This window comes from Bos grunniens, chromosome 13, assembly GCF_055505025.1.
Source record: "Bos grunniens cultivar Pamir isolate PY7600 chromosome 13, Bosgru_T2T1.0, whole genome shotgun sequence".
NCBI classification, from domain to species: domain Eukaryota; kingdom Metazoa; phylum Chordata; class Mammalia; order Artiodactyla; family Bovidae; genus Bos; species Bos grunniens.
Genome location: NC_141177.1, coordinates 71200643 through 71226648, shown reverse-complemented (window position 1 = coordinate 71226648; position 26006 = coordinate 71200643). Strand labels below are relative to the sequence as shown.

General features: G+C 40.6%; 1 protein-coding gene across 10 annotated transcripts in view; it reads left to right on the top strand.

Moving 5' to 3' along the window:
- USP6NL (USP6 N-terminal like) overlaps nucleotides 1-24845 on the top strand; it is a 205936-nt gene extending 181091 nt beyond the window's left edge. For all 10 annotated transcript variants that reach the window (XM_086334906.1, XM_086334907.1, XM_086334899.1 and 7 more), the window contains 9 exons: nucleotides 1166-1273; nucleotides 5169-5278; nucleotides 7422-7470; nucleotides 9218-9338; nucleotides 12438-12532; nucleotides 13210-13275; nucleotides 13369-13468; nucleotides 15932-16084; nucleotides 21513-24845. In XM_086334906.1, coding sequence (XP_086191032.1) covers nucleotides 1166-1273; nucleotides 5169-5278; nucleotides 7422-7470; nucleotides 9218-9338; nucleotides 12438-12532; nucleotides 13210-13275; nucleotides 13369-13468; nucleotides 15932-16084; nucleotides 21513-22873 — 2163 coding nt within the window. In that variant the 3' untranslated portion in view covers nucleotides 22874-24845. The remainder of the gene's footprint in view (nucleotides 1-1165; nucleotides 1274-5168; nucleotides 5279-7421; nucleotides 7471-9217; nucleotides 9339-12437; nucleotides 12533-13209; nucleotides 13276-13368; nucleotides 13469-15931; nucleotides 16085-21512) is intronic.
- Nucleotides 24846-26006: the final 1161 nt, after the last annotated feature.

Below are 26006 nucleotides of genomic sequence, written 5' to 3'. Positions count from 1 at the left end.
TGAAATTATATATGTGATTATCTAATTGAGTCAACATCACAGTAAGCACTGTTTCACAGGAAAAGTCATTCTACAGTGTTAATTATTTAAGTTCACAGTTTCTTAAAGCTACATCATGATTTAGTAAAGGCTTCATTTTAAAAAATCTAAGTAGTATAATTGTAGAAGTTGAAGCTCTGCTTATTAGTTCATAGCTCATCAGCATTTTGGTTATTAGTTCTAATGTCTTATTTTCTTACATGCTATTGAAATAATATTATTTTGTTCATAATGGTAACTATGTACTTATTTTTACCTTGTTCCTGAAGTTTCTGCCATAATTTGTTTCATCACTTCCTTTTAAGTTTTAAAGTTTCTTTATGTACAACTTTGTAATGAGCATAATAAGTATATGTTATTTTGAATATATGCTTAGCTTTAAGGAAAAAGGCGAATCACAAGAAGTTGGAGAGTTACGCTGAGTCTTAAGATTCTTAGAGTGAGAGCAGTGTCAAGTACCCAAAGAGTTAATGATACTGATGATTTATACATAATATATTCAGAAGTGGTGCTCCTTCTTGATGGAAATTTATCACTATTTTTGTCTGGTCAGATAGGATCAGCGTCATTAGGAAAAGAACAAAAGTTTTCCTGAAGGAACTCTCCAGAGTTGAGAAGAGAGGGAAAGAGGAAGTGTGTGTGTGTTGGGACAGGGAGGGGGGAGATGCATAAAGACTGGGGGCCACAATGAGTTGTGAGATAGAACGTTCTGGAGAGACTCCATAAAGACACTGACACAAGAGAACTGTTTTGTTATTCTGAACCTTTTAGATGTACGAGGGAAGAGAAGGGACGTGTGTAACTACTTAGGCACATCAGCGGGGAACGTGTCAGATGTTCACAGCTTTAGAAAGGGCGCTGACTGTGCTCTCGAGTGTCTGAAGGCGCACCTTTGCAGTGAGTGAAAATGCTAATGTATGGACATACTTGACATCTTCTTACTTGTTTGTTCTGTCCTTTCTGTGTATATGTCCCTGTTCAGATCTAAAGAGGAGACGTGAGAGGATCCAAGAGTGTTAAATTTTATCAGTTACCAGGAATCCTTTGAAAAGAGTAACAAAAGTGATTTAAGGGACTAGTCTGAGCTTTGTGTTTGTAACTTTCAATTTATATTTCTTTCCATAAGTTTCATAGGAGAATTTACAAAGGAATCCCACTCCAGCTCAGAGGTGAAGTCTGGGCACTGCTCCTGGAGATCCCAAAAATGAAGGAAGAGACCAGAGACCTGTACAGTGTGAGTACTGAGGGCCAGCCTGGCGTTTTGAAACCATCAGTCACAGTTGGGCCATATTCGTAAGGAAAATTAACACCTGGTTGCAGCTATTCATTTGCAATGCAGTATTAGTAATAGGTTTACAGTGTCACTTTTAGAGGTTTTAGGAAAATAATAGCAGAATTCAGTTTATCCAGCAGCTGCGTGTGTATGACTGACTGTTTTCTTCTTTCCCCCAAGATTGTTATGGCATTTCTAGGTTTTATTATTCATTAATAAAAGTGACCAGCAAGACTTGTAAATTGGCCAGTGCATTAAATTTACCTCCTTGTCATCTCAGCTATAGCCTTTCTAAACCTAAATTTTATATTAACCTTTGGAAGGAATAAGAAATGTATATCTAAAAATAAATGTTCCTCTGAAAGTATATATAAATAGAATAAGTTAAAATAACTGAAATGAAGAAAACTTATAATTTAAACCCAGTATTAATTAGAAAAGAAACTTTAGAACACTCTTTTGATACCTTCCTGTTTATGTATAAGTAAAATTTCATCAAAAAGAAGGTACCCACGGTGCATGGGTTTATTTCTGGGCTTTCTTTCTTGTTCCATTGGTCTGTATTTCTGTTTTTGTGCCACTACCATACTGTCTTGATGACACTAGCTTTCTGGTATAATCTGAAGTCGGGAAGGTTGATTCCTCCAGCTCCATTCTTCTTTCTCAAGACTGCTTTGGCTATTTGATGTCTTTTGCGTTTCCATATGAATTGTGAATTTTTTTGTTCTAGTTCTGTGAAAAATACCATTGGTAATTTGATAGGGATCACATTAAATCTGTAGATTGCATTTGGTAGTATAGTCATTTTCACAATATTGATTCTTCCTACCCAGGAACATGGAATATCTCTCCATCTGTTTATGTCGTTTCTGATTTCTTTCATTAGTGTCTTATAATTTTCTGTGTACAGTTCTTTTGTCTCCTTAGGCAAGTTTATTCCTAGATATTTAATTCTTTTTGTTGCAGTGGTGAATGGGATTGATTCCTTAATTTCTGTTTCTGATTTTTCATTGTTAGTATATAGATGTGCAAATGATTTCTGTATGTTGATTTTGATTCCTGCAACTTTGCTAAATTCACTGATTAGCTCTAGTAATTTTCTGATACTATCTTTAGGGTTTTCTATGTACAGTATCATGTCATCTGCAAACAGTGAGAGCTTTACTTCTTTTCTGATCTGGATTCCTTTTCTTTCTTTTTCTTCTCTGATTGCTGTAGCTAGGACATCCAGAACGATGTTGAATAATAGTGGCAAAAGGGGATATATGTGTACCTATGGCTAATTCATGTTGAGGTAGACAGAAAACAGCAAAATTCTGTAAAGCAGTTATCCTTCAATAAAATATAAATAAATTAAAAGACTTTTTTTCATCAAGATGTAAGGTTATAAATATTGGTTAATTTAAGCAGTTACTTTTTTTTAAAGCAGTTACTTTTTTTTTTAAAGTAAGACTTTTTAAATTAATTGTTTGGACCCTCCACAGATTATGAATTTATGTCTTGGGATTTTAGAGTTTAAAATTATTTTAAATGGTTGATTAGATATTGATTTGGCCGGAAAGTTTGTTTGGGTTTTTCTGTAAGAGGTTATGGAAATTTAATGAGAAAAAAACTACTTTTCCTTCATCTACTAAGATTTTTCTCAAACAGTGATAATGGTGGTGGCTCCTGAGCCAGTGCTCTTACCTACTGTTTCTCCCGTTCTTTTAACTGTATCTCATTGTTATCTGTCTCTCTGGGGTCTTGTGATCTGTGTCACAGATGGCAGGGGTCTGGCCACAGTGGTGGCCTGAAGACCTCACCTGCAGCCTTAGCAAGGCTGAAGAGTGTTGTCGGCCAGACCCACAACGAGGTGGCTAGCTTTTCATCCAGGTGCTTTCCACTGTGCTTCTGCCCTCAGGTTTATAGGCTCATGGATCCTATTTCTGTTAAGTAAGTGTTTATCCTTTATTATTGTGACATTCGTGGACTTAGTCTCAGAGATTACCCGAGAAGTTGCTTACCTCCTTTTGTTAGATAAATATGCTTAATTTCCTGTATTCTGCCCTTAGCTTGTCACCATTCTAGGACATAAATAGTCTTTCTGTTCTGTTATTTTTTTACCTACTTAACTGGGCTTTTCTCCTGCCATGAGGTCTTTTTTGTGTTAAGTTTTCTTGTCCTCTAGAATAATTCATATTATAGATGTGTTTGGGTGTTTTTCTCCCTTTCAACTAAATTGTATTTTAAAGCATATTTTATCATGTCTGGTCAAGCATTTCCTTTCTGGGGAAGGGGGGGGATGAGAAACAGAGGGCTGGAGAGGGCACAGACACGAGGAGGAAAATGTAGGGGAGTGGATGCCCTGAACTTGGGGCAGACCAGCCTTTCCCTTCACTCGACTCCCAGAACATCAGCAGTTGGGCACTTGTCCTCCTGAGCGGGGATCAGAAGAGTGTTTCTCTAGGAATCTGACCAGCCCAAGAAAATAACCCCCAAACTCCTGACTGCAGGGGAGGCCCAGTGAAAGCAGCTGGACCACTCTGCAGCGAAGACAGTTGTGAAGCCCGTCTGCACACACAACTTTCCATCAGCTTTCTTGTGTCTTCTTTCAAATACAAGCAGACAGTGAGGAGAGGAGCTAGGAGCTAGCATGGAAAATAGGGAACAAGTGGAAAAAGCAACTTATGGGAAACAGACCATAGAGCAAGAAAAAAACAGAAGAGCTATTGCTGATGTCTTCAGAGGGATAAAAAGAGATATTGCATCCATAAAACAAGTATAGGATGCTATAAAAGGAACATTCGAGAACAACAGAGCCTATGAATATAAAAGATGATAATAGAAATGAAAAATTCTAGAGGAGGGTTTGAAAATGACAAGTGAAGAAGTTTCCCAGAAAATAGATTGTGAAGTCAAAACTCAGTGAGTTTTTAAGATTGAAAAGATCCATCAAATGCCCAAACCTGTGGCTAAAAATAGATCCAAACCAAACACAGAAATTGCAAGTTTCAGAACTCAGAGATAGAAGCTCCTTTCTTATAAAGAAGAAGGAATTAGAATGGCAACACTGGAAGCCAGAAGACAGTGAAGGTGGTGCCTTTTGAGTAAAAATATTTTCTAACTTAGAATTCTAAAATAGTCAAATAGCTAAGAAAGAAGGTAGACTTAACAGATGTTCAGAGTATCAAAAAAATTGATCTTCCACACGTCTTTTCACAAAAACTACTGGAGGCCGAGCTCCTCAGAACAAGGAAATAAACCAAGAAAGATGTGAGATGCAGGAGCCAGGAAACCTAAGCAAAGCAAGGCCTAGCAGATGTTTGTGAGGGGGAGCCCCTGAGAAGCCCCACTGAGTAGCTGGTCCAAAGGCCCGAGGAGCCGGGTCTGTGGGGAGTTGAAAACAGGAGGTGCCTGTTCTGCTAGAAGAGCCAGGAGAGGCTGACAGCAGCCTAAAGTGAGCCTGGATCGAATCAGCAACACTTTACAGAAAACGAAGCCAATCGAGAAACGAGAAGCCGGGCAGTGATAAGCCCCAAGGAAAACTAGAACATTATGTTGGAAAGAAGAAAGGAATCACCGTGAACTGCCTGGCTTGCCTGGGAAGAGTCTTGGCAACGCAAACTCCAAACATTTTCCATCCAAGTGAAAATCTAGCTGTCCTGAGAGGACGGGAGGGAAGGAGGCAGCAGGGTGGTGGTGTGTGGACAGAGGGGAGCCTGCGCTGTGCTCCTTGTTATGTTGTTATTTTTGAACCATGGAAATGGCTTTCCTTAATCAAAAAAGTTTTTTAATGAGAATTATTTTACTGTTTGTCATAGACTTTTTGACATTTGATTTCCATTAAAATGGCTTTCTTCTCTTTTTTCCTCTTCAGAAATTAAAACACAGAGCACGGGGTTGTTCGCCTGATATCAGACAGATAGACCTTGATGTCAACCGCACATTTAGGGACCATATCATGTTTAGAGACAGATACGGTGTGAAGTAAGTAAAGTTTAATATTATAAACTATGAATAGCATTTCCAAATGGTCTTCATCAGCTTGAAATGTGCGTGTTTGGACTGTCCTGTATAGGTGATGATTTGGCTTCCGCCTCTGAGGGTTTACATTTTGGCAGATCCTTTGGTCCATATTATGTAAACTTTAGGATATAAGTTAGCTTAAATTTTTAATCTTTGACATATCCGTGCTATTCTATTTGCTATAAAATCATTTTATGATCTATAAATTCTTAAATATATGGTAGATACTCTTATTAAAAATCTCAGAAAAGAAATGAGAGATTTTGTTACTTTTTGAGAACCGTGTCAGTAATAAATGCATTCTTAGAGCCTTGATTCCATGCACAGGTGAAACTAAAAAAATGGGAAATGGGTGACTAAAATGACAGTGACTGTTCAGGAATGCAATATGTAGTTTTGCTGTCCTCTGCATCAGTTAAGGTTCAGCCAGAGAAACAGAAACCAGTAAGAGATGTAAACTGCGGGATTTGCTGTGAGGAACTGGCTTACAGCGTGCCGGAACTGACTAGCAAGTTCAAGGACCGTAGTGCAGGTGTCAGGAAGGGCCTTGGGCGCTCTTACGACCTTTTGACCGATTGCACCAGGGCTTCCCAGATTATGGAGGGTAATCTCCCTGACTTCAAGTCAACTGATTATGTGTTTTGGTTACATTTACAAAAGACCTGTTTCACAGCCACACCTCCATTAGAGTTTGAATATCTAGGGATTGCAGCCCAGCCAAGTGCACATAAGAAGCTCACTATCACAGACCACACTCATCAACTTAATTTTTGAATAACGACAATAAAGTTGTACTTCCTTATAATATTCAGTACTTCCACAACTATTCTGCTTACAACTCAAAATATGCCAACCCCCTCCCGACAGAATGATGCTGAGTCCTTGGGGATATGTACTCCTTTTGCTTTGATACGTATAACCTAAATGCTGTGATATAAAGTCAGCTATTATTAAACATCTTATGGTAGATGGGGACATAAGGGAAAAGAGAAGGAGCAAAGCACATTAAAAATATATATGTATATCCACAGACATTGATACCAAAATAAGGAAAACATACTCTTAACAGATGTAGTCGTCATCTCCGTGACTGGGCATGCGGTCCCTGCTGGTCATAACTTACTTACCTTCCACTTCCCATCCCGTGTACCCTTTGCCCTCAACAGGCACCTTGGCTGCTGGGGGCCCTAAACCTTTATTCTTGGAGAGTCTACCATTAGCAGTCCTGCCTGAATTTGATTGTGGCGGTGTTCTGTGGACTTGAATCACTGGGTTCGGTTATACTCAAAGGCACCTTCAGTTATTCTCTGTCCCAGACGTGCTCTTGCTTATGTCCACCGTGTCCTAGCAGCTCACCTTTCCCCTTAACGACCAGGATCAGTCACTCCAGCTGGCACACTCGCCGCCTCCTTTGCCCGCTGATTGAGAGGCATGAGGAGCCCATAGTGGTAGGGGTGGCCAACCTGGCTCCCAGATCGGTGGAAGTGTTTGTCTCCTAGTGGGGACACTCCTCTCTTTGGAGCCAGGACCTCTAGAGCAGCAGAGCCTAAGGTTGATGGAGCAGAAAGCAAACATGTTGTTAGTGGACAAGAGGCAACGGTGGGTGGAGCCACTCCTGTTCCCACGCTTGGATCCTGGGCCCTGAATCCTGGCCAGGGGAGAGGTGATGCCAGTCCTGGAAGTCGATTTCCAGCGGACACCGCCCCCTAGGGGACGTGCCCCCACCCTGCAAGGTGCTACGGGATGCTGGCCCTGTGAATGAGGCTTCAGCAGGCTGGTCCACAGCTCCGTCCAGCCGGCCCCTTCTGTGGGGATGATTCTATAGTGAGAACTGAAAGAGGACACCAAATTGAAGACATGGTGATGTGCTTTGTGCTTTTTGTTATAAATCCTTTCTGTCAAAATGAGTGTTATCTAGCCTCAAGTTTGGGCTGTGTATTGTTTAAATTTGAGCTTGGGGTCATTTCTTTATAATAATAGTAGCTTTATCTGGATTATCTATTTATCATCAGTCAAACTGTGTGTGTTTTTTTTTTTTTTTTAAGTTCCTAATTTTAAAAGTGAAAAAACTAAATCGTGTTCCATGTAAATTTCTTTCCTCTAGGCAACAATCCCTGTTCCACGTTCTTGCTGCATATTCTATTTATAATACGGTAAGTCAGCGCCTGCCTGCCTGCCTGCCTCTTTGAGCTGTGTTCTGGGCACCTGGAGGAAATCTTTGGGCCTCCTTCCTGAAAAAACCCCCTTGGCCTGTGTTGCTTCATCTCAGGACTGGACGGTCTGTGTGGACCTTCCCAAGGCTCCCTCATCTGCCCCAGGGTATCAGAGCAGAGTTGCTTGGAAAGTGGGAAGAACCACAGTAGGACAGCAAAGCTCACTTTTCCCCCCTTACTACAGATTGCTTTGTTTTGTGGTGGTGTTTTTCTTGTTTTTATTTTAAGCACTTAGGACTGGGAATCGGCAGGGCAAGAGGGGCAGGAAGTAGTGGCTAGATTAATTCTATTTGACTCTTGGTGACTCTTCGTTTCCCTGGGAGGTTGCCTTTCAGAATCACATTTCGTTTATTTGGTGAGGTCCGGATAGCAGAACGTAGGTACCTACTTGCTGTCTCCTGGAGTAAGCCAAAACTAAACATTTTGGTATTAGAACATGTTATTCTTAAGGCATTGATTACTCTTGAGGGAGAGAGATTTGGGGGAAGAGATCAGCTAGTGTCAACGCCAGTATAGATGCCAAGTAAATGCTTTGCTGACCAGATTCCAGGAAGGACACCTTGAACCTTGAGGTGTACCATTTCTACTGTAATCAAAACCTTTTAAGTTACAAGGGACAGAAATTCACTCAACCTAGGGCAAGTTAAAAAGGAATTGATTAAAGGGACATCTCATAGAAATGAAGCTGAGGGTGGCTGTTGGAGCTGGAGGGTAAGAAGCCTACAGGGAGAAGAGCTCCTCTTTCTGTCCCGCTCGGGGCCACGTGGTGACTCTGATTGTCTCTGGAAACTGTTCATTGTACTGTTTCTCTCTTCAGATGTCTCTCTGTGCCTGCTTGTCTGTTTTTCTTAGGCTGCTTTGCAGCCATAGCCTCAATGTGGGCATTCTGTTCAACTACATACCACCGTATACATAGTTGTGGCTTTATTCAGTTTTCCTAGAGAAACATGTGATTAATGAATGAGTAAAATTGTCATGCAGCTGAATTAATGCTTCCCTGGGGTTAGGGAATCCCGTTCCCTAGGGAATCCCAGGAACGGCGAAGCCTGGTGGGCTGCCGTCTGTGAGGTTGCACAGAGTCGGACACGACTGACGCAACTTAGCAGCAGCAGCAGGAGTTAGGTGTCCTCGTCTCCATGAGCCGTGGTTCACATGTCATGACATGGATCCCTAAGGCCATGCGATATGACATATAAGTGTCATTATGTGTAATTATGGGGAGAATGGGCAGTTCTCAGGGAAGGGGCTTAGACTGGAAGGGGTCCCCCAAAATATGTCTCTGTAAGGATCTGGAAATCTAGAGAAAAGACAGCCAACTGGGAACTGTGCAAGGAGAGAAATCTGCCAACATCTGAGCAAAGAGGAGGAATATTGAGCTGAGAATCACACATAAAACAGACATAGAAACAGTGCTCTTTACAGAAAGTGTAAGAACAGTATTGAGCAGAGGTCAGTAAAGTCCTTGTAGGTTAGCCTTGTCCACACTTCTGCATGTATCCTTCAACACAAACACAGTCTTTGATAGCATGTGGTTCAGTACTGTGAAGGCTATAATATTTCTCTGTAGAACTGCGCATTAAGTAATGTATTTAGGCCTTTTCTGTTTTCTACCTCAGTTCTTCATACCTGCCTGTACATGTAATTTGATCTTAAAACCCCCGGTTTCTCTGTTCTCGTTTCTCTTTAGGAGGTTGGATACTGTCAGGGGATGAGCCAGATCACAGCCTTGCTCCTCATGTATATGAACGAGGAAGATGCCTTCTGGGCCCTGGTCAAGCTGTTCTCAGGTCCCAAACACGCCATGCACGGTAAGAGGACCCTGAGGCTGATCACCAGCAACAAACAGGGGAGGGAGAGACTGGCAGGTTCGAACAAAGTCAGACTTGGGGGTGATGCTTGGTAGAGTCAAGTATAGAAACTTGTCTAGGGGCGTGTTTAATTCACTAGTATTTATTACTAATTTCTTATTTAATTCTTCTTCATTGAACTTTTCTAAGCTTTTCTGTTCAGATTTATAGTCCTTCGTCTTTACTACAAAATACACTATTGACATTTTAAAATTCTTTCCTTACTTGCCCTGGTTAGGAGAAACTAGGTTTGGAAGAATTTAGGAAAAACTGAATTCTTGGAAGCTTTTGATCGAAACTGTTAGACAGTCATGCCTTCAGAGAAATGTCTACTGTTGACTGGATATTGCGATTTATACCAGTTTGTTAGAGAATATTAATTGAGAAATGACACTGAGGTGTTTAAAGGAAAGGCCCACAGTGATTTGGTATGTCAAATATGTGTTTTAATTCTTTCAGACTTAAAATTGGTTCCATCTTACAGTAAAAAAAGCTGATAACATATTCTGGGAAGTTTGATATTTCAAAGCTTGCATAATTTTTTGGTTTTCAAGTTATTACACTGTTTTGAATAATATTTTCCTTATATTTGCCAAGCATATGCAATAAACTTAACTTGAGAGAGTTTGGACTGAAACTTCTCTTGAAAATAAAAGTGGTGTTTCTCTATGTAATGCAAAATTATTTTCTCAATGCCATTGAGTGTGATGATACCAAATTAAAAACAGTTTTAAATCACTCCGAGAATGGACCATCATTCTCTTTGTGAACGTTAAAGCTTCATGTGGTGGGGAACCTGCCACAGGTTAAAGTGATGTTTTAAATTTTCAAAACTATGACCTTCCATAGTTTATTAAATCTCACATTCTTACCATGTGCTTATTGTCGAAGCATTGTGTGTATGTGTATATGTTTGCATTTAGCTATCTCCTTCAGTGTTTGCTGTGAATTTTTTAAAAAATAAATACTGTCTACATGATAAGTGTTTCTGGACTCTTTGCATCCCATAAGTGGACTCCATTAGTAAGACACGTTACATTGAGCTGCCATTCAATAGTATCATTGCAAAAGGCATCTTGAAGAAACACAACTCTTCCTTATCAGTCTTTATTTTGCTTTAGCGTGAGATGGCATTGCTGATAATCTTGGAAGTACAGTGGAATATTAACAGCTTAAGTAGTGTGTAATTATGTGGAATACTGTCCAGTTTTAGAAAATCCATCTCTTTTAAGAAGCCTGGTAACTTGCTTGCAGTAGTTACTGTCAGCAGTCTAAGCTATGTGTGTGTACTCAGTCATGTCTGACTCTCTGTGGACTGCAGCCCACCAGGCTCCTCTGTCCATGGGATTTCCCAGGCAGGAACACTGGAGTGGGTTGCTATGTCCTTCTCTAGAGGAGCTTTCCGATCCAGGGATCAAACCTACCTCCCTTGTGCTTCCTGCATTGGCAGGTGGGTTCTTTACCACTGCACCACCTGGGAAGCCCCAGACTAATCTACAAAGCAGTACTTATTTTAATATTCTAACATTTACATTTACAAACCAGTTTAGGTCATTGTTATGGGTAAGTTTGTACCTAGAGATATTTGTTTCTAGATCTGCCTATGAAATTTTATAACTGAAGGCTACCTCAGTTCTTTGCATTTCCTATATGAAGCTGTTATCACTCACAAAAGTGTAATGTGAGGGCTGAAGCATGAGATTTAAAATACCAAGTCTGGAACCCCACTGAAAAGGGAAGCGGTGTTGGGTATCTTAGCATCCTTGAGCTCTGTTTATTACTGAAGGAATTGCCTTTTTCAAAATCAGACTTTGTCTTGAGTTTCTTCCAAGCCCCACTCCTCTCAAATTGACCATGAAAGTGGCAGTAGAGAGAGAGAGTTTTGTGGGTTTTTTTATGAAATTATTTCACCAGAAAGTATTACTAGGGGAGGAATTTTCTATCTCTGGAGATTTTTACACACTCCTTAGAAAGCTGAGAATCGGTTAAGAAATAGCCCTTCCCCAAGGATCATAAAGCAGTTCTTCCCAGCAGTGTTCCGCAGTTTCTTGCAGGGACATACTTTTACGTTTTGGAAACATGCGTTCTGTGGGGAAATATTGGACTCCAAGATCAGATAAGTCTGGGAGATGAGGTAAACCAAGAAAAACAAGTGTCTTTAGTCTATGAAACAACTTAGAAACATTCAAAAGCTCATACGCCTGTGAACAGATGCAAAAAAGGGTATATGTGACATACAGTATTTCTCCTGGATTCTTTTAAAAACATAGAACACTTATTAACGTCTTTTGAAGTTACCTAGAACCCAGGCTGAAGAACCCATATGGAGAAATCAAATTCATTGTGTGTGCATCCTTTTTAATGGACTATTAGAATATCTGAAAGGAAACTTGTGAATAAAAATAGATGTAAATTTCCATGAGTTACATACACAAAGTTAATACTAACTTCCCATTTACAGTTACTTCCTAGAAATCTTATAGATTGTATTGCGTAATCATTTGGGATAGACTATGTTAACATTGATCATACATGCCCGTATGTTTTAGTTTATGTTACATATCACTTATAAAAAGGATTAAAAAGTGATATTAACCTGGGAATCATGGTTACTCTTAATGATACTGTTAGAGTAAGCCCGAAAAAAGTAATACAGTGTGTGTTTTATATAATGGGGAAGCAAAATAAGTGATCAAGATTAGAATAACTTATAGAAGTGTGTGTTTACCCAGTACTTCAAGGAAACAGATAATCTTGATAAAAAGCTTCAGTTTCCATTTTTTCTTATTTTCCCTTTTAATTCAGAAATACTCTGTCCTCTTTTATATTTTTACAAGGTGATAGGCGATCCTTAGCAAACACATACTAGGCTATAAGTTTTCATTAATCAAAGCTTATACATAATTGTTACCTTGGAGAGAAGTAAAAATATTTGGGTAACTATTAGGTTTGTTTTTATTGTTGTTAACAGCTAAAAGATAAAAGAAATATGTTGCATTTTAAACTAGGGGTTTCTGTTGTTATTATTTATGAAGTATTGTTTTTATGTTTGTATTCTAGGATTTTTTGTCCATGGTTTTCCCAAACTCTTGAGGTTTCAAGAACATCATGAAAAAATACTGAATAAATTTTTGTCCAAGCTTAAGCAGCACTTGGTAGGTAGATATGACCTTGACTTACACCCACCTATACCAAGAATAAAGCTAGAAGACTTGAGTGCAGCCATTGGTCCCCATTACTCTATTGGTGTACAGTCTCGTCCATTTCATTTACTGAGCAGTTACAGTTGCTCACAGGACATTAGATTGGTGGAATTTAGTACCGCTGAACTATCACAGCCCTAACTCATAGCATCAGTCGCCTTTGAAGCTGATACATAATAATACAAACAATATAGTTTTTAAGGGTATGTGATTCCTCAGTGATTTAGGAGGTTTTTTAATTGCACTAAAGTATTTGCACTAAAATATTTTAAGGATCATACAGACTCGTCCTCAGTGAATCACATGCATACTCCTCTGAAAAAATACAGTAATTTAGTAAAGCAACGATGCTTCCTTTTAGAATATATTAAAAGAGAATCAAAGTGTTGTATTACAGTCTTGTCTTATGAGGGGTTTATTCTCAGGGTGATTTTCAAAAGTACAACTGAGGAAGAAGAGAGAGTCAGAAGAGAAAAAGTGGAAATACCGCAGCACAGGGGAGATTCGTAATGAATGGTTTTGTTCAGCTGTGACAGCTGCCTCCAACAACCTGCCTAACTTAGTATTTATTATATTGTCATGTTTTGTGTGCAGCAATCCAGAAATTGTGAAATTTTTGTTTTTTCCAGGATTCTCAAGAAGTCTACACAAGTTTTTACACAATGAAATGGTTTTTTCAATGTTTCCTTGATCGGGTGAGTGTTTATTTTAAAAGTCCAATCATAAAATTAAAAATACCAGACGAGGACAAACTGTTCATCTTATTTCTGTTTTGTTTTTAATTATAGACGCCCTTTACACTAAACCTCAGAATATGGGACATCTATATCTTCGAAGGAGAGCGAGTTCTTACTGCTATGTCTTACACAATCTTAAAATTACACAGAAGTAAGAAAGCATTTAATTATAAAGATTTCACAAAAGCTAGCCTTGTTTTAAATCTTGACTTCTCGTTACCCACCCAACTTCAAGGTCATTTCTTTTTAGTAATGAGTTTAAAAATTCTTTAAAATCAGTGAAGAAATTATCTTCAGTTGGTGGTTTTCCCTCGTTGGTTCTTCGTCGTGACTAGAAGCTTACTCCTTGCAAAACTCTTAATTCTTTTCTCTGTGTCAGTTTCATCTTCACATTTAAGTTGAATGTAGTATGTTGGTTTTACTACTACTAATATTCTTACTAGTTACTTGTTTCCATGGTGTGTGTGTGGGGGGGATGTCCCTTATTTTTTTTTTCTTTGATAAGTTTAATAGGAAAAGGGAGAGACCAAAGAAGCCAGGCCCTTTAGTTAACAGGTCTACAGAGGGCGTTTTCTGTGATTGCTTCACCAGGAAAAGAGCATCCAGCCCCACGCCATAGATCAGAGTTGGGGACCCTCTCCCTGTCTCCCTGTCTGGCTGCTTTGTGGCCTCTGTAGCAAGTACCCTCCAGGCCCACAGTTGTCCAAATGTAGCAAAAGGCCTTCAGTTGCAATATTGCAAGGGCTTGGTAAATAAGATATGCTGTGCCTTACTCTGAAAGTCAAGAAGTGAGAGTTGCTCTTTATGAATATGAGGGACCTTATTCACCTTAAAGTCTTAAACTACCCTTAAAACTTGGGTACTCCTTTTGTGACCATGCAGAGAAGGGAAGAGAAGCTCACGTGGGTGCTCCTCAGGCAGCACCTCCCGCCTGCGGCACAGCCTGAGTTCACGCTCACTGTATACTCCGCCCGCTTGCCTTGTTCTTGAATGGTCATCTCTTCAGTTTCCCAGCTCAGTGACACATTAGCTGAGTGCTTGGGGTCCTGATCTCTAGTTTTCCTCCCCGCTGTGGCTTTGTTCTAAGAATGTCCTTGGTACTTTGATAGGAAATGGTTTGATTGCTTACTTGAAAAGCATGGTCTTCAGGAGCACCAGATTATTCAGATTCTAGATAAGACTGAAACTTTAAAATCACATCTGTGTTGTTTACTCTGAGAGAAGAGGATTCAGAAGTCTTGAGGTTCACGTCCCTGCCTCCCCAACACCAAACCACAGCCCTAAGATGAAGCAGTTTGGCAGTGAACTGCCTCCCAAAACTCAGATCTGTGGTCATAACCGCAGGAAGTCAGTCAGTCTCCCTCCCTCCCCTCTCCCCACCATGCCCTTCTTTTCTCTCTCTCTGGATTATGAACTGACCAAGATGTAGAACAGAAGCATACTCTGTGTTAAGGTATATACTTACCAGTTGAACATTCCTTTAGCAGTGAGAAAGCCCCATAACTCTCTTCCTCCTCTTAAATTGTGTTTCACTTATGACTCTTGATTAATTTTGACAAGTAAAAAGTTCCTCTACTCTTTGTAAATTAACCTTAAACACAACAACTACTTTAAATCCTACTATCATTAGGTTAAACTCTGGAAAGCCTTTGCTGTTGTGTACTCTTTCTTCATTAGGAAGACAGAGATCAAGGACTTATATGAAGTTCCTTCATCATATAAAGCTTCTGGGCCAATAGTTACCTGAGGCTCCTAAGATTTTTTCTTGTTTTTTTCCTGATTCCCTTACCAATATTTAGAGGCATTGTTATTTAAAAAAGAAAAATCACACTGTGACTTTAAACAGTAAAAAAAAAAAAAAAGGCAACCTAAATGCCCAGTATTAGAAGACCAATTATTCATAAATTTAGAGCATACACACAGTGGATTCTTATGCAGTTGTTAATAATGACAGCATAAAATCATACTTGTTGAAGTGAGAGGTATCAGTGATACACCATTGACTGGGGGAAAGCAAAGAGGTGAATAATGTGTAAAGTATCATTTACTTCTGTAAGTTGAACTGCAATGTACACACATCTGCTTGTAGGACACTGGCATAGTATCAATACAGATAAAATTAATAGTCCAGATTTTCAAGAAATTTGGAGAGGGGCATTGGTGGTTTAGTGGTAGAATTCTTGCCTCTGAGATTTTTGAAAAACTCTGAGACAGTTAAAATACAGACCTAGAAGTGGCTATGCCTGTGGCAGTCACAGCTGTTATCAGGAAAACACATACATCATCCTGGGTGGTCTTTGTCAGTCTCCGGTCTCTAGGAGCTCATGCTCTGGGGAAAAATAATACCCAGGTATGGTTATTCTTACACCTGTGAGAAGGTATTTAGCAGCATTCACCTTTCCCCAGTCCCCCGAGGCTACCTGCTTTTCTCTGTGAACTGCTTTTCTCTGTGCTTTAATATCAGGAAACAGTTTTGTACTAACTGAGTTTTGGTGATAGTCACAAGGCTATTTGGAAGTTGTATGTGGTGCACTCTTAAAAATAGACATCGAATAAAATACGTTTTCTTCTCAACCTAAAGTAGCCATTGTATATTTTTCTCATCTTTTCTTAGAACATCTTATGAGATTGTCCATGGAAGAACTTGTAGAATTTCTTCAGGAGACCTTGGCAAAGGATTTTTTCTTCGAAGATGACTTTGTAATAGAGCAGCTCCAGATTTCTATGGCAGAACTGAAGCGGGCAAAGCTCGACCTTCCAGAGCCTGGTAAGGAAATAGCCAGATGCTTTATGTATAACTTACAGTTAAGATCAGGAGATACCGTGCAGTTAACATGGCCCATTGCTGTGAAAACGTCTGCATACTTGTGATGACATTATGTAAATCAGTGTCTTGTTGGCTGCTTACGGCTTCATTATTTTAAGAAAGAGCAAATATTCATTAAATCTGCCTCTCCTAGTTGGAAAATTAGGAAGTTTAATAGATAGATAATGTTGTTTCAACAGAAGTTAACCATGGCTTAAGTTACCATAACAATCAGCACTCTTTACTTTCACCATCACTTGTAGAACCACATGCGGTACTGGAGCAAGTAGAAGTCCCATTTTATAGAAGAGGAAACTGATACTAAAATGCTAATAAACATGAAGCCCGCAGAAGCTGCAGATAGCAGAGTCCGAGTCTGAGGTTCCTGACTGCTCATCCCTGGTTCTTCGCAGTATGCTGCAGTGTAGATAATATATTTTATTCACTTATTCCAAAACACCTTCCAGTGCCTCCTGTTAGGTTTTCTGCTAGGTGCTGTGTTGGGGATTTAACAACTAAAAAGACATTCCTTCTGTTCTCAGGGTGCACGGAGGAGACCCAGAATTTACGCAGCAACAGTAGAGTATGAATAGAGTCATAATAGAGCTAGAAACAGGGTAAATAGGGAAGGGTGGATGAAGGGTAGTACTGGATAAGAGGGAAAGAAAAAACAAAATGCAGAGAGAGCACAGTAGAAAGTTTTCAGAACACACTTTTGCTAAAAACCAAGATGCTTTGCTTTTAGTTATTTAAGCGCAAGGAGTCTAATCGGTGTTTCTCTGAGGTTTGTTTTGCGTCATCAGGGTTCACCAGAAGTTAAGCCGTCACTGCAGTGGTGGCGTGTGGGCCTGGGCCCAGTGAGGCCAGCGCCCTGCTCCGGGAGGTCCCTCCTCTCATGTAGTGTTGTCCCTCTCTACTGATTCTTTCCTGTCACAGGGAATGCATTTGGAGTAACAGTTACTAACTATATTCTTGCTATTCCAATATTTATTTTTAAATGACTTACCTACTTTTAAAAAGTTTAAAACAAGTTTTAGTAAAAGACACATACATTAATAGAAAAAATATATATAACAGAACTGTTTAAACATGAGAATAAAATATCCAAACCTGTGTAATGGAATGGACTGATTTAGCGTCTAACTAGCAGCTAATGTTTATTGAGTGTCTGCTCTGTGCCACATTCCACACAGTGTCTCATTTAATCCCTCAAATAACTTTTACAAAACACTCAGCCCCAGTCTACACATGAGGAAACTTGGTGGCGGTAGTTTGTAAGATCTTTTTACAGTAGACAGAGATAGAGGAGGTGGGGGTGGATAAATGACCCCGGAGCTGGGTTATTCTCCGGGCTGATGTTCTCTGCTTGGATACAGAAAGCCGCTGCGGTCTTCCGAGGCAGGCCGGCTGAGGGACTTGTAGTTGCGTGTGGTGTCCACTGGGTGGTGACAGAGACCTGAGTACGATGGAAGATGGAGCAGCCAGAAGGGACTAAAGAGACTCCCTTTTTTTTTTTTTAAGGGATGCTAAGGAGTGTTCTTTTTGTTGTTGTTTTAAAGAAAAAAGTGTTATTCAAGAAAAATAAGAAACTTTTTGCCTTTTTCTGAAATATATCAAGTTACAGTTCCTTTTTTTTTTTGAGCAGAGTAGTCTAATTCTTGGCAGTGGCATAAAGATATTTACCATTTATGTGATGGAACCCTAGTGAAAAGTGTCATTAGCGTGGTATTTTCACAGAAGCGTCCGTCTTGTGTGTGATGGGAATCATGCTGCTTTCCCACTTCTTCATTTAAACTCCTGGTTTTCAGGGGAGGAAGTGAAGAACAGAATTTTAGGCAAGGAGCTAAAGTGAGGTGAGCAGAAAACAATGTCATGTCTATTGAAAAGAAGTCCAGAATGAAAGTATGGATAATAAATATTAATACTTATTGCCTATTTATAGCCATCTGTTTGACATCAATTATGCTTGAATCTTTTAGTTATACCCCGTTGCTTAGGTGTGAAAGGAGATATTTAAACCAAAGACCAAATGCAGCAGAGTGTGTATTAGGCACGTTGGGCGGGGTGGGGGGGGGGGCGCTGCATAGTTTGAATAGTTTGAATCTGTGAAAGATACTGTCCAAGAATGTTTAATGCTTATACGGATCTACTTGTGTGGGAAAAGGGCAGAGAATATTTATCAGCACATGAGACAATGGTATATGTACTTCAGCACATGAGACAATGGTGTATGTGCTTCAGAAAGGAATCACTTTATAATGAAGTCGGAGAATATTTTTCTCCTGATCCTGTACTTAGACACAGAGATCAGCTCTCCTGGGCGCAGGGCCCCTGGGTTTTGCTGCTATGGTTGCCAGATGAGTCCTGGGCCTCACTCAGTCCAGCAGCGGCCTCAGGAGGCCCAACGCTCTGCTGTGGGTATCTCCCCGCCCCATCGCCCCCATTATTCTCCCTGATTCTGGCCCATCCTTCCCCTCCCCTCTTTCCCTTCCTTCTCCTAGGTCCCTCCTCTTGAGAGACAGGGCCCTTCCCACTGCCACGGAGGCCCTTAGAAACGTGAGCAAGTGTACATTTGCTTGCCCTTGAACTGCTGAGGATTTGCGCTGTTCAGAGGGCTTGGGTCAGTCACGGGAATCCGTCAGCGACTGCTGATAGAGGACAGAAGTGGGTGCGGAGTCACGGCCCTGCCCGCTCCCCGGTCACAGGTCCCTGTGGACAGGAGCTGCTGTCCCGCGCTGTTCTAAGTTGTGCAGACCCCAGCACTGTGGTCCGGCCCTGGTGCCTGGGAACACACTGACCCTCCCGCGTAGGCCCCCTGGCTTAACCTTCAGTACTATCCATAATATGGGGAGGAGTTAGGGTTTTCAAGCACCTAGGTTTTAGAAGGCTCTTTCTTATATGCTTGTCTATTGCTCCTTTCAAAGCACTCTCCTTTTTTCCTACTTACAATCTTTATGGGAGCTAAGGGCTGTATCCTCTAAATAGCTTTGTTCAGTTGAGGTATCCATCGTTACCTCTTAGAGTCCTCGTTCCTAGTGAGAGACTGACATTCAGCAGTTAATTATAGACATCATGTCCTTTTCTTTGCACTGAATTTTTTTTTCCCCTCCAAATCCTGCTATATCTAGTTTCTTAGCTATATAGATCTTGGGTATTTATTACTGTTATGTCTCTGTACTGTTTATTTGAGTGATAACATCATTACTCTAATTAAGACTAATTACATATGAATGAGTGGACATTCTGTCAAAACCTCAGTTGTGATTCTGTTACTATTTTAGACACTAGACTGCAAAATAAGTAGGACTGCACTTTGAGCCGGTTATCGACTCCTAAGGTGAAAGGGAGATGTATTATGGGTGACCGTGAAAGACCTTTAAGAAGCTACTTTTTGGATGTTTTAAAACAGTTGCAGATTTTTTCCCTCCCGGTGTGGATTTTGGCCTCTTGACCATTCAGTAAATGGAACATGCTAAAATTTTCTTTTAATTCTAATATGATGTGTAGATGCATAGAATATTAATGTCTCTTCTTAGAGAAATGTGTATATTGGCTTGAATATAAAGTAGTGTTAAGTGTAAGGTGAATACTTTTCTCACCCTTTATATTGAAAAATTAAAAATCCCTCATATGTATAACACATACCTTTCCATTTTGCTTCAGGCATGAAATTACCACCTCAGTCTATTACTTCCTCATTTTTTCATTCCTTTTCCTGAGAAATACAGGCCTTATATTTGCAATTCTGCATTTTACCATGCATCCTATTAGTCTTTGCTGATGCATGCCTTTTATGTATCCGGAAGATTTCAGGATGGAAATCTCTGGATATGAGAACATAGGGACAGGATATGATGTGGTATTATTTTCCCCAGATGTTCAATTCTCTCTTAGTCTTCTTTCCTCCCTACTTCTTCCTTCCACTTTACGTAGAGCAGCTTTGTTTATATTTTTTTATTTATTGGAGTTTCATATGAGAGTTGGTTAGAGAAGGAGAATTTCCTTTTAAAAAGTTAAAAAAACCCACTGAATTAGGGAAACACAAAGTTTATTTTTAGCTCAGTAACTCTGAGTCTGGCGGCTCATCTATTTAAAGGTTATTTACCATCATTCTCCGCTCCCTTCCAAGGAAAAGCTCATTGAACTTTTTTAATATCTTAAAATTATGATATGTGGGTAAATAATAGTTATCATCACCTAAACCATGAGCTACATGAAAGCAAGGTGGCATCTGCCTGCTCACAACTGTGGACCCATGGCTTCCTCCTAACCGTTTGTTAGGTGGGGGGGACATTTGAAGAGAGAAACAACTTATTTTTAAGTGAGAATGTATGATTTTGTAGTGACAGGTAGAAAGCATATATCTTAAACTTTGGAATTTTTACAAGTGAAGTCTGTCATCTTTTCAAGATGGTATTTATGGGTGTCCATATTATGGTGGATTGTTTTTAGACACTGTTTACTAAATGCACATTCCTTTAATTCCTCTTTAATTTTCTGGTGTTATTTGAAATGTAAAACTAAAAGTATCTAATATGATTTTCTCTTTCTTTTTTCCTTTTTTTGCATTTAAAGTAGGACCCTGTTAGAATATTAATTTGGAAGTACAGAATATTGTTTCTTTTTATCCTGTGAAGTTACTTGAGAGAATAATAATGAGTGATTTGGGTATAACTTGGAGCCACAGTTGGTCATCAGTTGACCTTTAAACTTGGCAGACTTGCTTGAAGTTGATAGAAACTATTTTACTGAGAGTCTAAACTCTTTTAGTTGAGGAATGCTTAAGTGGAAGGAATGTAATAGTAAGACATTGAACTACTGACCTGCAAGATTGTTTTAGGAATAGAAATGAGAATATCAGCTTTGCATTTTTGAAAAAGGTAATAGCTTAACAAAATTTAATAATCTTCTTATACAATTCTGTGATCCTTGCTCATGGGGCTTCCCTGTTGGCTCAGACGGTAAATAATCTGCCTGCCAGCTTTGATCTGAGGGTCCAAAAGATCCCCTGGAGAAGGGAATGGCTACCCACGCCAGTATTCTTGGGAAATACTGGACAGAGGAGCCTGGTGGGCTACAGTCCATGGAATCCCAAAGAGTGGGACACTACTGAGTCACTATCACTTTTTCTTACTACTCATATGAGGGTATATAAAATCTTCCGATCTGCACATTGTCTAATAAGACTTTTGAGTTTTGGAATGTTTTCATGTCAATCTCTCTAAAAAATGCTTCTCCTAAGCTACTAAAATGTTGCATGTCTCTGTTGTGGGTATGCATGTTGAGTGCGCAAGTGAAGAGTAAGCAGAAATTCATTGATTGTAAGTCTTAGGTTTGGTACTGTTTGCTCATGCACATATGGCACTTATGAATGTGTCTTTCCCTTTAGGCAAAGAGGATGAATTTCCAAAGAAACCTTTGGGGCAGCTTCCCCCTGAAGGTCAGTCAGCTGGTGTTACTCACCTGAGCAACGGACAGAGGAGCGTGGGCAGGTCGAGTCCCCACCCTGGCGGTCGGAGAGGCAGCGGCTCGCCCCACAAGATCCACGAGCCCTCCCCACCCCACCCACGCCGGACCGGCACCCCCGAGAGGGCGAGGCAGCAGCGGCGTAAGTCGTCGGACGAGGAGGGTAAACGGCTTCGCGACGAGGCGGAGGCGCAGGCGCAGAGGAGACTCCCACCGGGCGCCCAGGACGGCTCCGGGCAGTACAACCACGCGGCGGCCAATCAGAACAGCAACGCCACCTCGCGCGCCCGGAAGGAGTTCGCGCCCCGATGGCACAAGCCTTCCGAGGCCGCGGTTCTGGAGAAGACCGCCAAGTCCGCTGTGGAAGGCCGGAGCCGGGCCGCACCCCCCGCGCTCGCCGACCCCCGGGCTCCCCACGTGAGGCAGAAGACGAAGATGCTGGATGCAGATGAGGGCAAGCGCGGCTCCACGGCCTCTCAGTACGACAACGTGCCCGAGGATGGTCCGGGAGGCACCGTGGAGGAGGCGCTGGAGCGCGCGCGGGCGCAGAGCCCCCGGAGGCCCGCCGAGCCCGGCGCCAGCCCGTCCAGAGCCCTGCCCAAGTTCGCCTTCAAAGTCCTGCCTTCGAGTTACGCCCAGCACCCGTTCCTGCCAGACGGGGAAGATCGCGGGCCTGCGCACCCCCCTTCGTACAGTAACCCCCCCACCTACCAGGGCAGCTCTCCAAAACGGGTCCCCGCCGCCAACAGCAGCTTCCCGTTTCCCCCCGGGGCACACACAAATCCTTCCCGGAGACCTTACGGCTCCACACTTTCAATCAGTGCTTCTCCAGAGAAATCTTACAGCCGCCCGACTCCTCTGGTCCAGCCGTCGAGTCGAATAGAAGTTCTCCCTGTTGATCTTGGTGCCGGCGGATATTCGGGCAATTCAGGGTCCCCAAAGAATGGGAGATTCATCCTTCCTCCAGGGGATTGTTTGCCAGATAACAGAAAATGGTCAGAAGTTGGTTACACGTGGAGACCAGAGATGCACGGACAGCCGTGGACAAGAGATGTCAACCGTGGCCACTTGAGCAGTTTCCCGAGACACCCCACGTTTCACCACGCCCCCTATCAGGACCACTCACTCCCCTCAGTCTCCGTAGATGGTCCAGTGCGGTATAGAACTTCCCCAGCTCTGGAAGACGCCACTTCACCCGGGTTTCAGTATTCAGGGCCCTCGCCTCCAGCGTATCACTACAGAAATCGGGATGGACTCTCTATGCAGGAGTCAGTATTGCTGTAAGAATTCATTTGTACTTGCTGCAGACAAGAGAATAGAAACCGTATGAGACCTGAATTGCTATGTTTATAATTGCCAAAGCAGTATTTTATACGATTGTAAAGAACTCGCACAGTTCTCATGTATGTCAGTAATAAGAATATATGGAAGTGATTTCATCCCCACCTAGATGCTGCTTAAAGATGAGCTTTTAACGTGCATCATCACCGAACCCATTAAAAGGAATTTAACCTGGAAACATAGCAATAGCATTTAGGGATGCACGCACAGTTTCATTAATATCTTTCTCCAAAATCTGAATATTTGTACTCTCTTAGCCCATTCTATTTTGAGTAATGTTACAAAGCACTGAAAAGCAGTAGAATAGATATTTTTAAGGCTCTACCTAGTGTGTGTGTTTTTTAATAGCTACTATATAGGCATCTACCCATATACAGTCAAACAGAACTAAAAAAATGTTAAAACTTTTAATCTAGATCCATGGAATAATTTATTCTCCTTTTCCCTAACTTATCTTTTAGTCAGGTTTTGTCCGTCCACCGCCACGTCCCCTCGTTTTATTTTTAACCCAGGTCCTAAAGTGACTTGAGGGTTTGCCCTGACTTGATTCAGCATCTCATGGAATGCTCAGCTTTCTCATTCAGCTTTCAGTCTGAAAATTAAAGACATTGGAGAGAAAGGCTAACCACTTAATGGTGCTTAAAAAAATCAGTGCAGTTTAAGTTTTGTTTTCAGAAGTGCAGCACGCAGTGTGTTCATGTTCACAGAGAAGTCAGCTTTTGTGTGTCTGTGCCCTTTTTTCTGGTCTGACTCCTACAAAGCTCAGAGCAGAGTATGCTTGCCAGACGCCCAGGAAGTGTGTGCATAACTCTCCAGTGGATGCCAGCTGAAGTTGCAAGTTACCGATCACCAGTCACTCATAGCAGAACCAACTGCTTTGAAATTCATTTGAAAGCAGGATTAATAATATGGTCCTTTCTTACTTCTGTCCCTTAAATTCCTGTGAAACCTCCCTACAAAGGGCAGGGAGATACTTACATGGTCTTTTCCTCGCCCTCTTCCTTTAAAGAATGTAGTCAGTGGATATTGCTGCTCTTAGGCCATTAAATTATTGCTTTGTAAAATTGTAAAAAATGATCCTAATTATTACTAGGAATCTCAGATTTTGGTCCTTTTTTTTTTTTTTTTTTTTTAAATAGCGTGGCTATCATTTTTTCAGAAATCTTTTTTTTGGTTGGTTGGTTCAGTGAAAAAAGTTCAGTTTCATGGTAACAAATCAGCAATGTATTTCAGAATATTCTTTTACACTACAATGACCAAAACAGCGACCAAGTTTTGGGCACTCCAAGAAAGTATGTCTTTGGGTTTCACTGGAGAGCTTGTTTTCACCCTTACCTTGCTCTTGTTCGAACAGTAGAGAATAGAAAACCTAACATTGATGGTTCTTCTTGTAAATTGGGGCTTTTAAGCTTTCAAGGTACAGAAGTATATGTTATAAAATGAGAGTAACATTTGTTTAGCTAGTGAATGTGACAATATTTTTTATGTATATAATGAGTCTAATGTAATTTTAATCAACTTGGTAATGATGTTATTAAAGGGCAAAACAAATGCAGTGTATTAGCAGCTGAGCACTGCATAGAAACTCCGACAAAATCCAAATACCACAAGACTCCCGACCCAGATCATGTGGAAGCTGAGAAATAAATGTATATAAAAATGTAGCTGGGGATGTGAATTCCAATTTTAAACCTTGATTCTGTGACTTGTAATAATCCAAGCTGTACAATTTAGTTTATGATAGCAGCATCAAAGCTGCTTCAAAATATATATATATCAACAGTGGTAAATACTGTAGATTTATATATATATATATGCAAAAAATATATACACTATTTTCTTATGTCATCTATGACATTTTTTTATCTGTATACTTTTTTTGATGTGATTGTTTTTAACATGCTGAAGAAGTATATTTTGTTTGTGTCTTTTATGTGCTCTGTTCATATGGCATCTCTGATTTTTCTAAACCTTGTTCACTTCTAACTGAGTAGATATGACCCAGTATTTGCCTCCATGACTATATATATTGCAGTTCTGTGTTACATGCTTTACTAGCTTCCAGTAATTCTGTATTTAGAACCGTATCACCTGCCTTTATTTAATCAGCCATTTTTAATAGCTTACAAGTCTGTTAGTGTGTGAAATTCACTCAGTTGTGTCCAACTCGTTGCTACCCCCATGGACATATATAGTCATGGAATTCTCCAGGCCAGCATACTGGAGTGGGTAGCCTTTCCCTTCTCCAGGGGATCTTCCTAACCCAGGCAGGGATTGAACCAGGTCTCCCACATTGCAGGCGGATTCTTTACTAGCTGAGCCACAAGGGAAGCCCTTTTAATAGCAATAAGGAATTATTTTCAGTTTTCCTCCATTGTGAAATGTAGCTGTTGGTTTTTCAAGTAGGAAAATTTAATTTGAAATTATTTTGCCACCATCCACTTTTACTCTTTCAAATTTATCTTTTAATAAAATATAAATAATGAAATGTTAAAAGATGGAATAATGTTCATATAGGAGGTTAAGTATATTTATAAAAAATCTGGTAAGGATCTTCATTTTTTTCTCTAGATATATACGAGGTAAATATTTTACCACTGTTAAGTCTTTTCTTCATAGCAGTTTTGCTTAACACAGTAAGCACTTTGATATAGTTTATATATTTTTTTTAATAGTTTGAAAAATTAAACTAGACCTAGTGTCTCAAAGAGTTTTAAAACTTCAGCTCTTTCAGGTGCTTATGTTGTTTCCAGGATGTTTAAAACAGAAGACAGCTTTGGGAGCCGATAGATGCCTATCCTGTCAAACCAGACATACAGGGGAGGAACAGAATGCATTTTCCTCCTGCCCTCTAGGTTCTCCATCCAGACCTCGTAGATTGGGCAGATAAAGAACAGACAAGTAGGAGAAAAGCAGCCAGAAGGCCATTCGCACGTGTGTCCTGCCTTCACGGGATCCAGTGATGAGGTGCTCCAGGTTTTCTCCTGGAGCTTGGGGTTTCTCCACCCAGCTTAGCTGGGGAAAGAGAGGGATGGGGAAGAAAGGGCACTTACGTAAAAGCAAATGACTTTCTAGA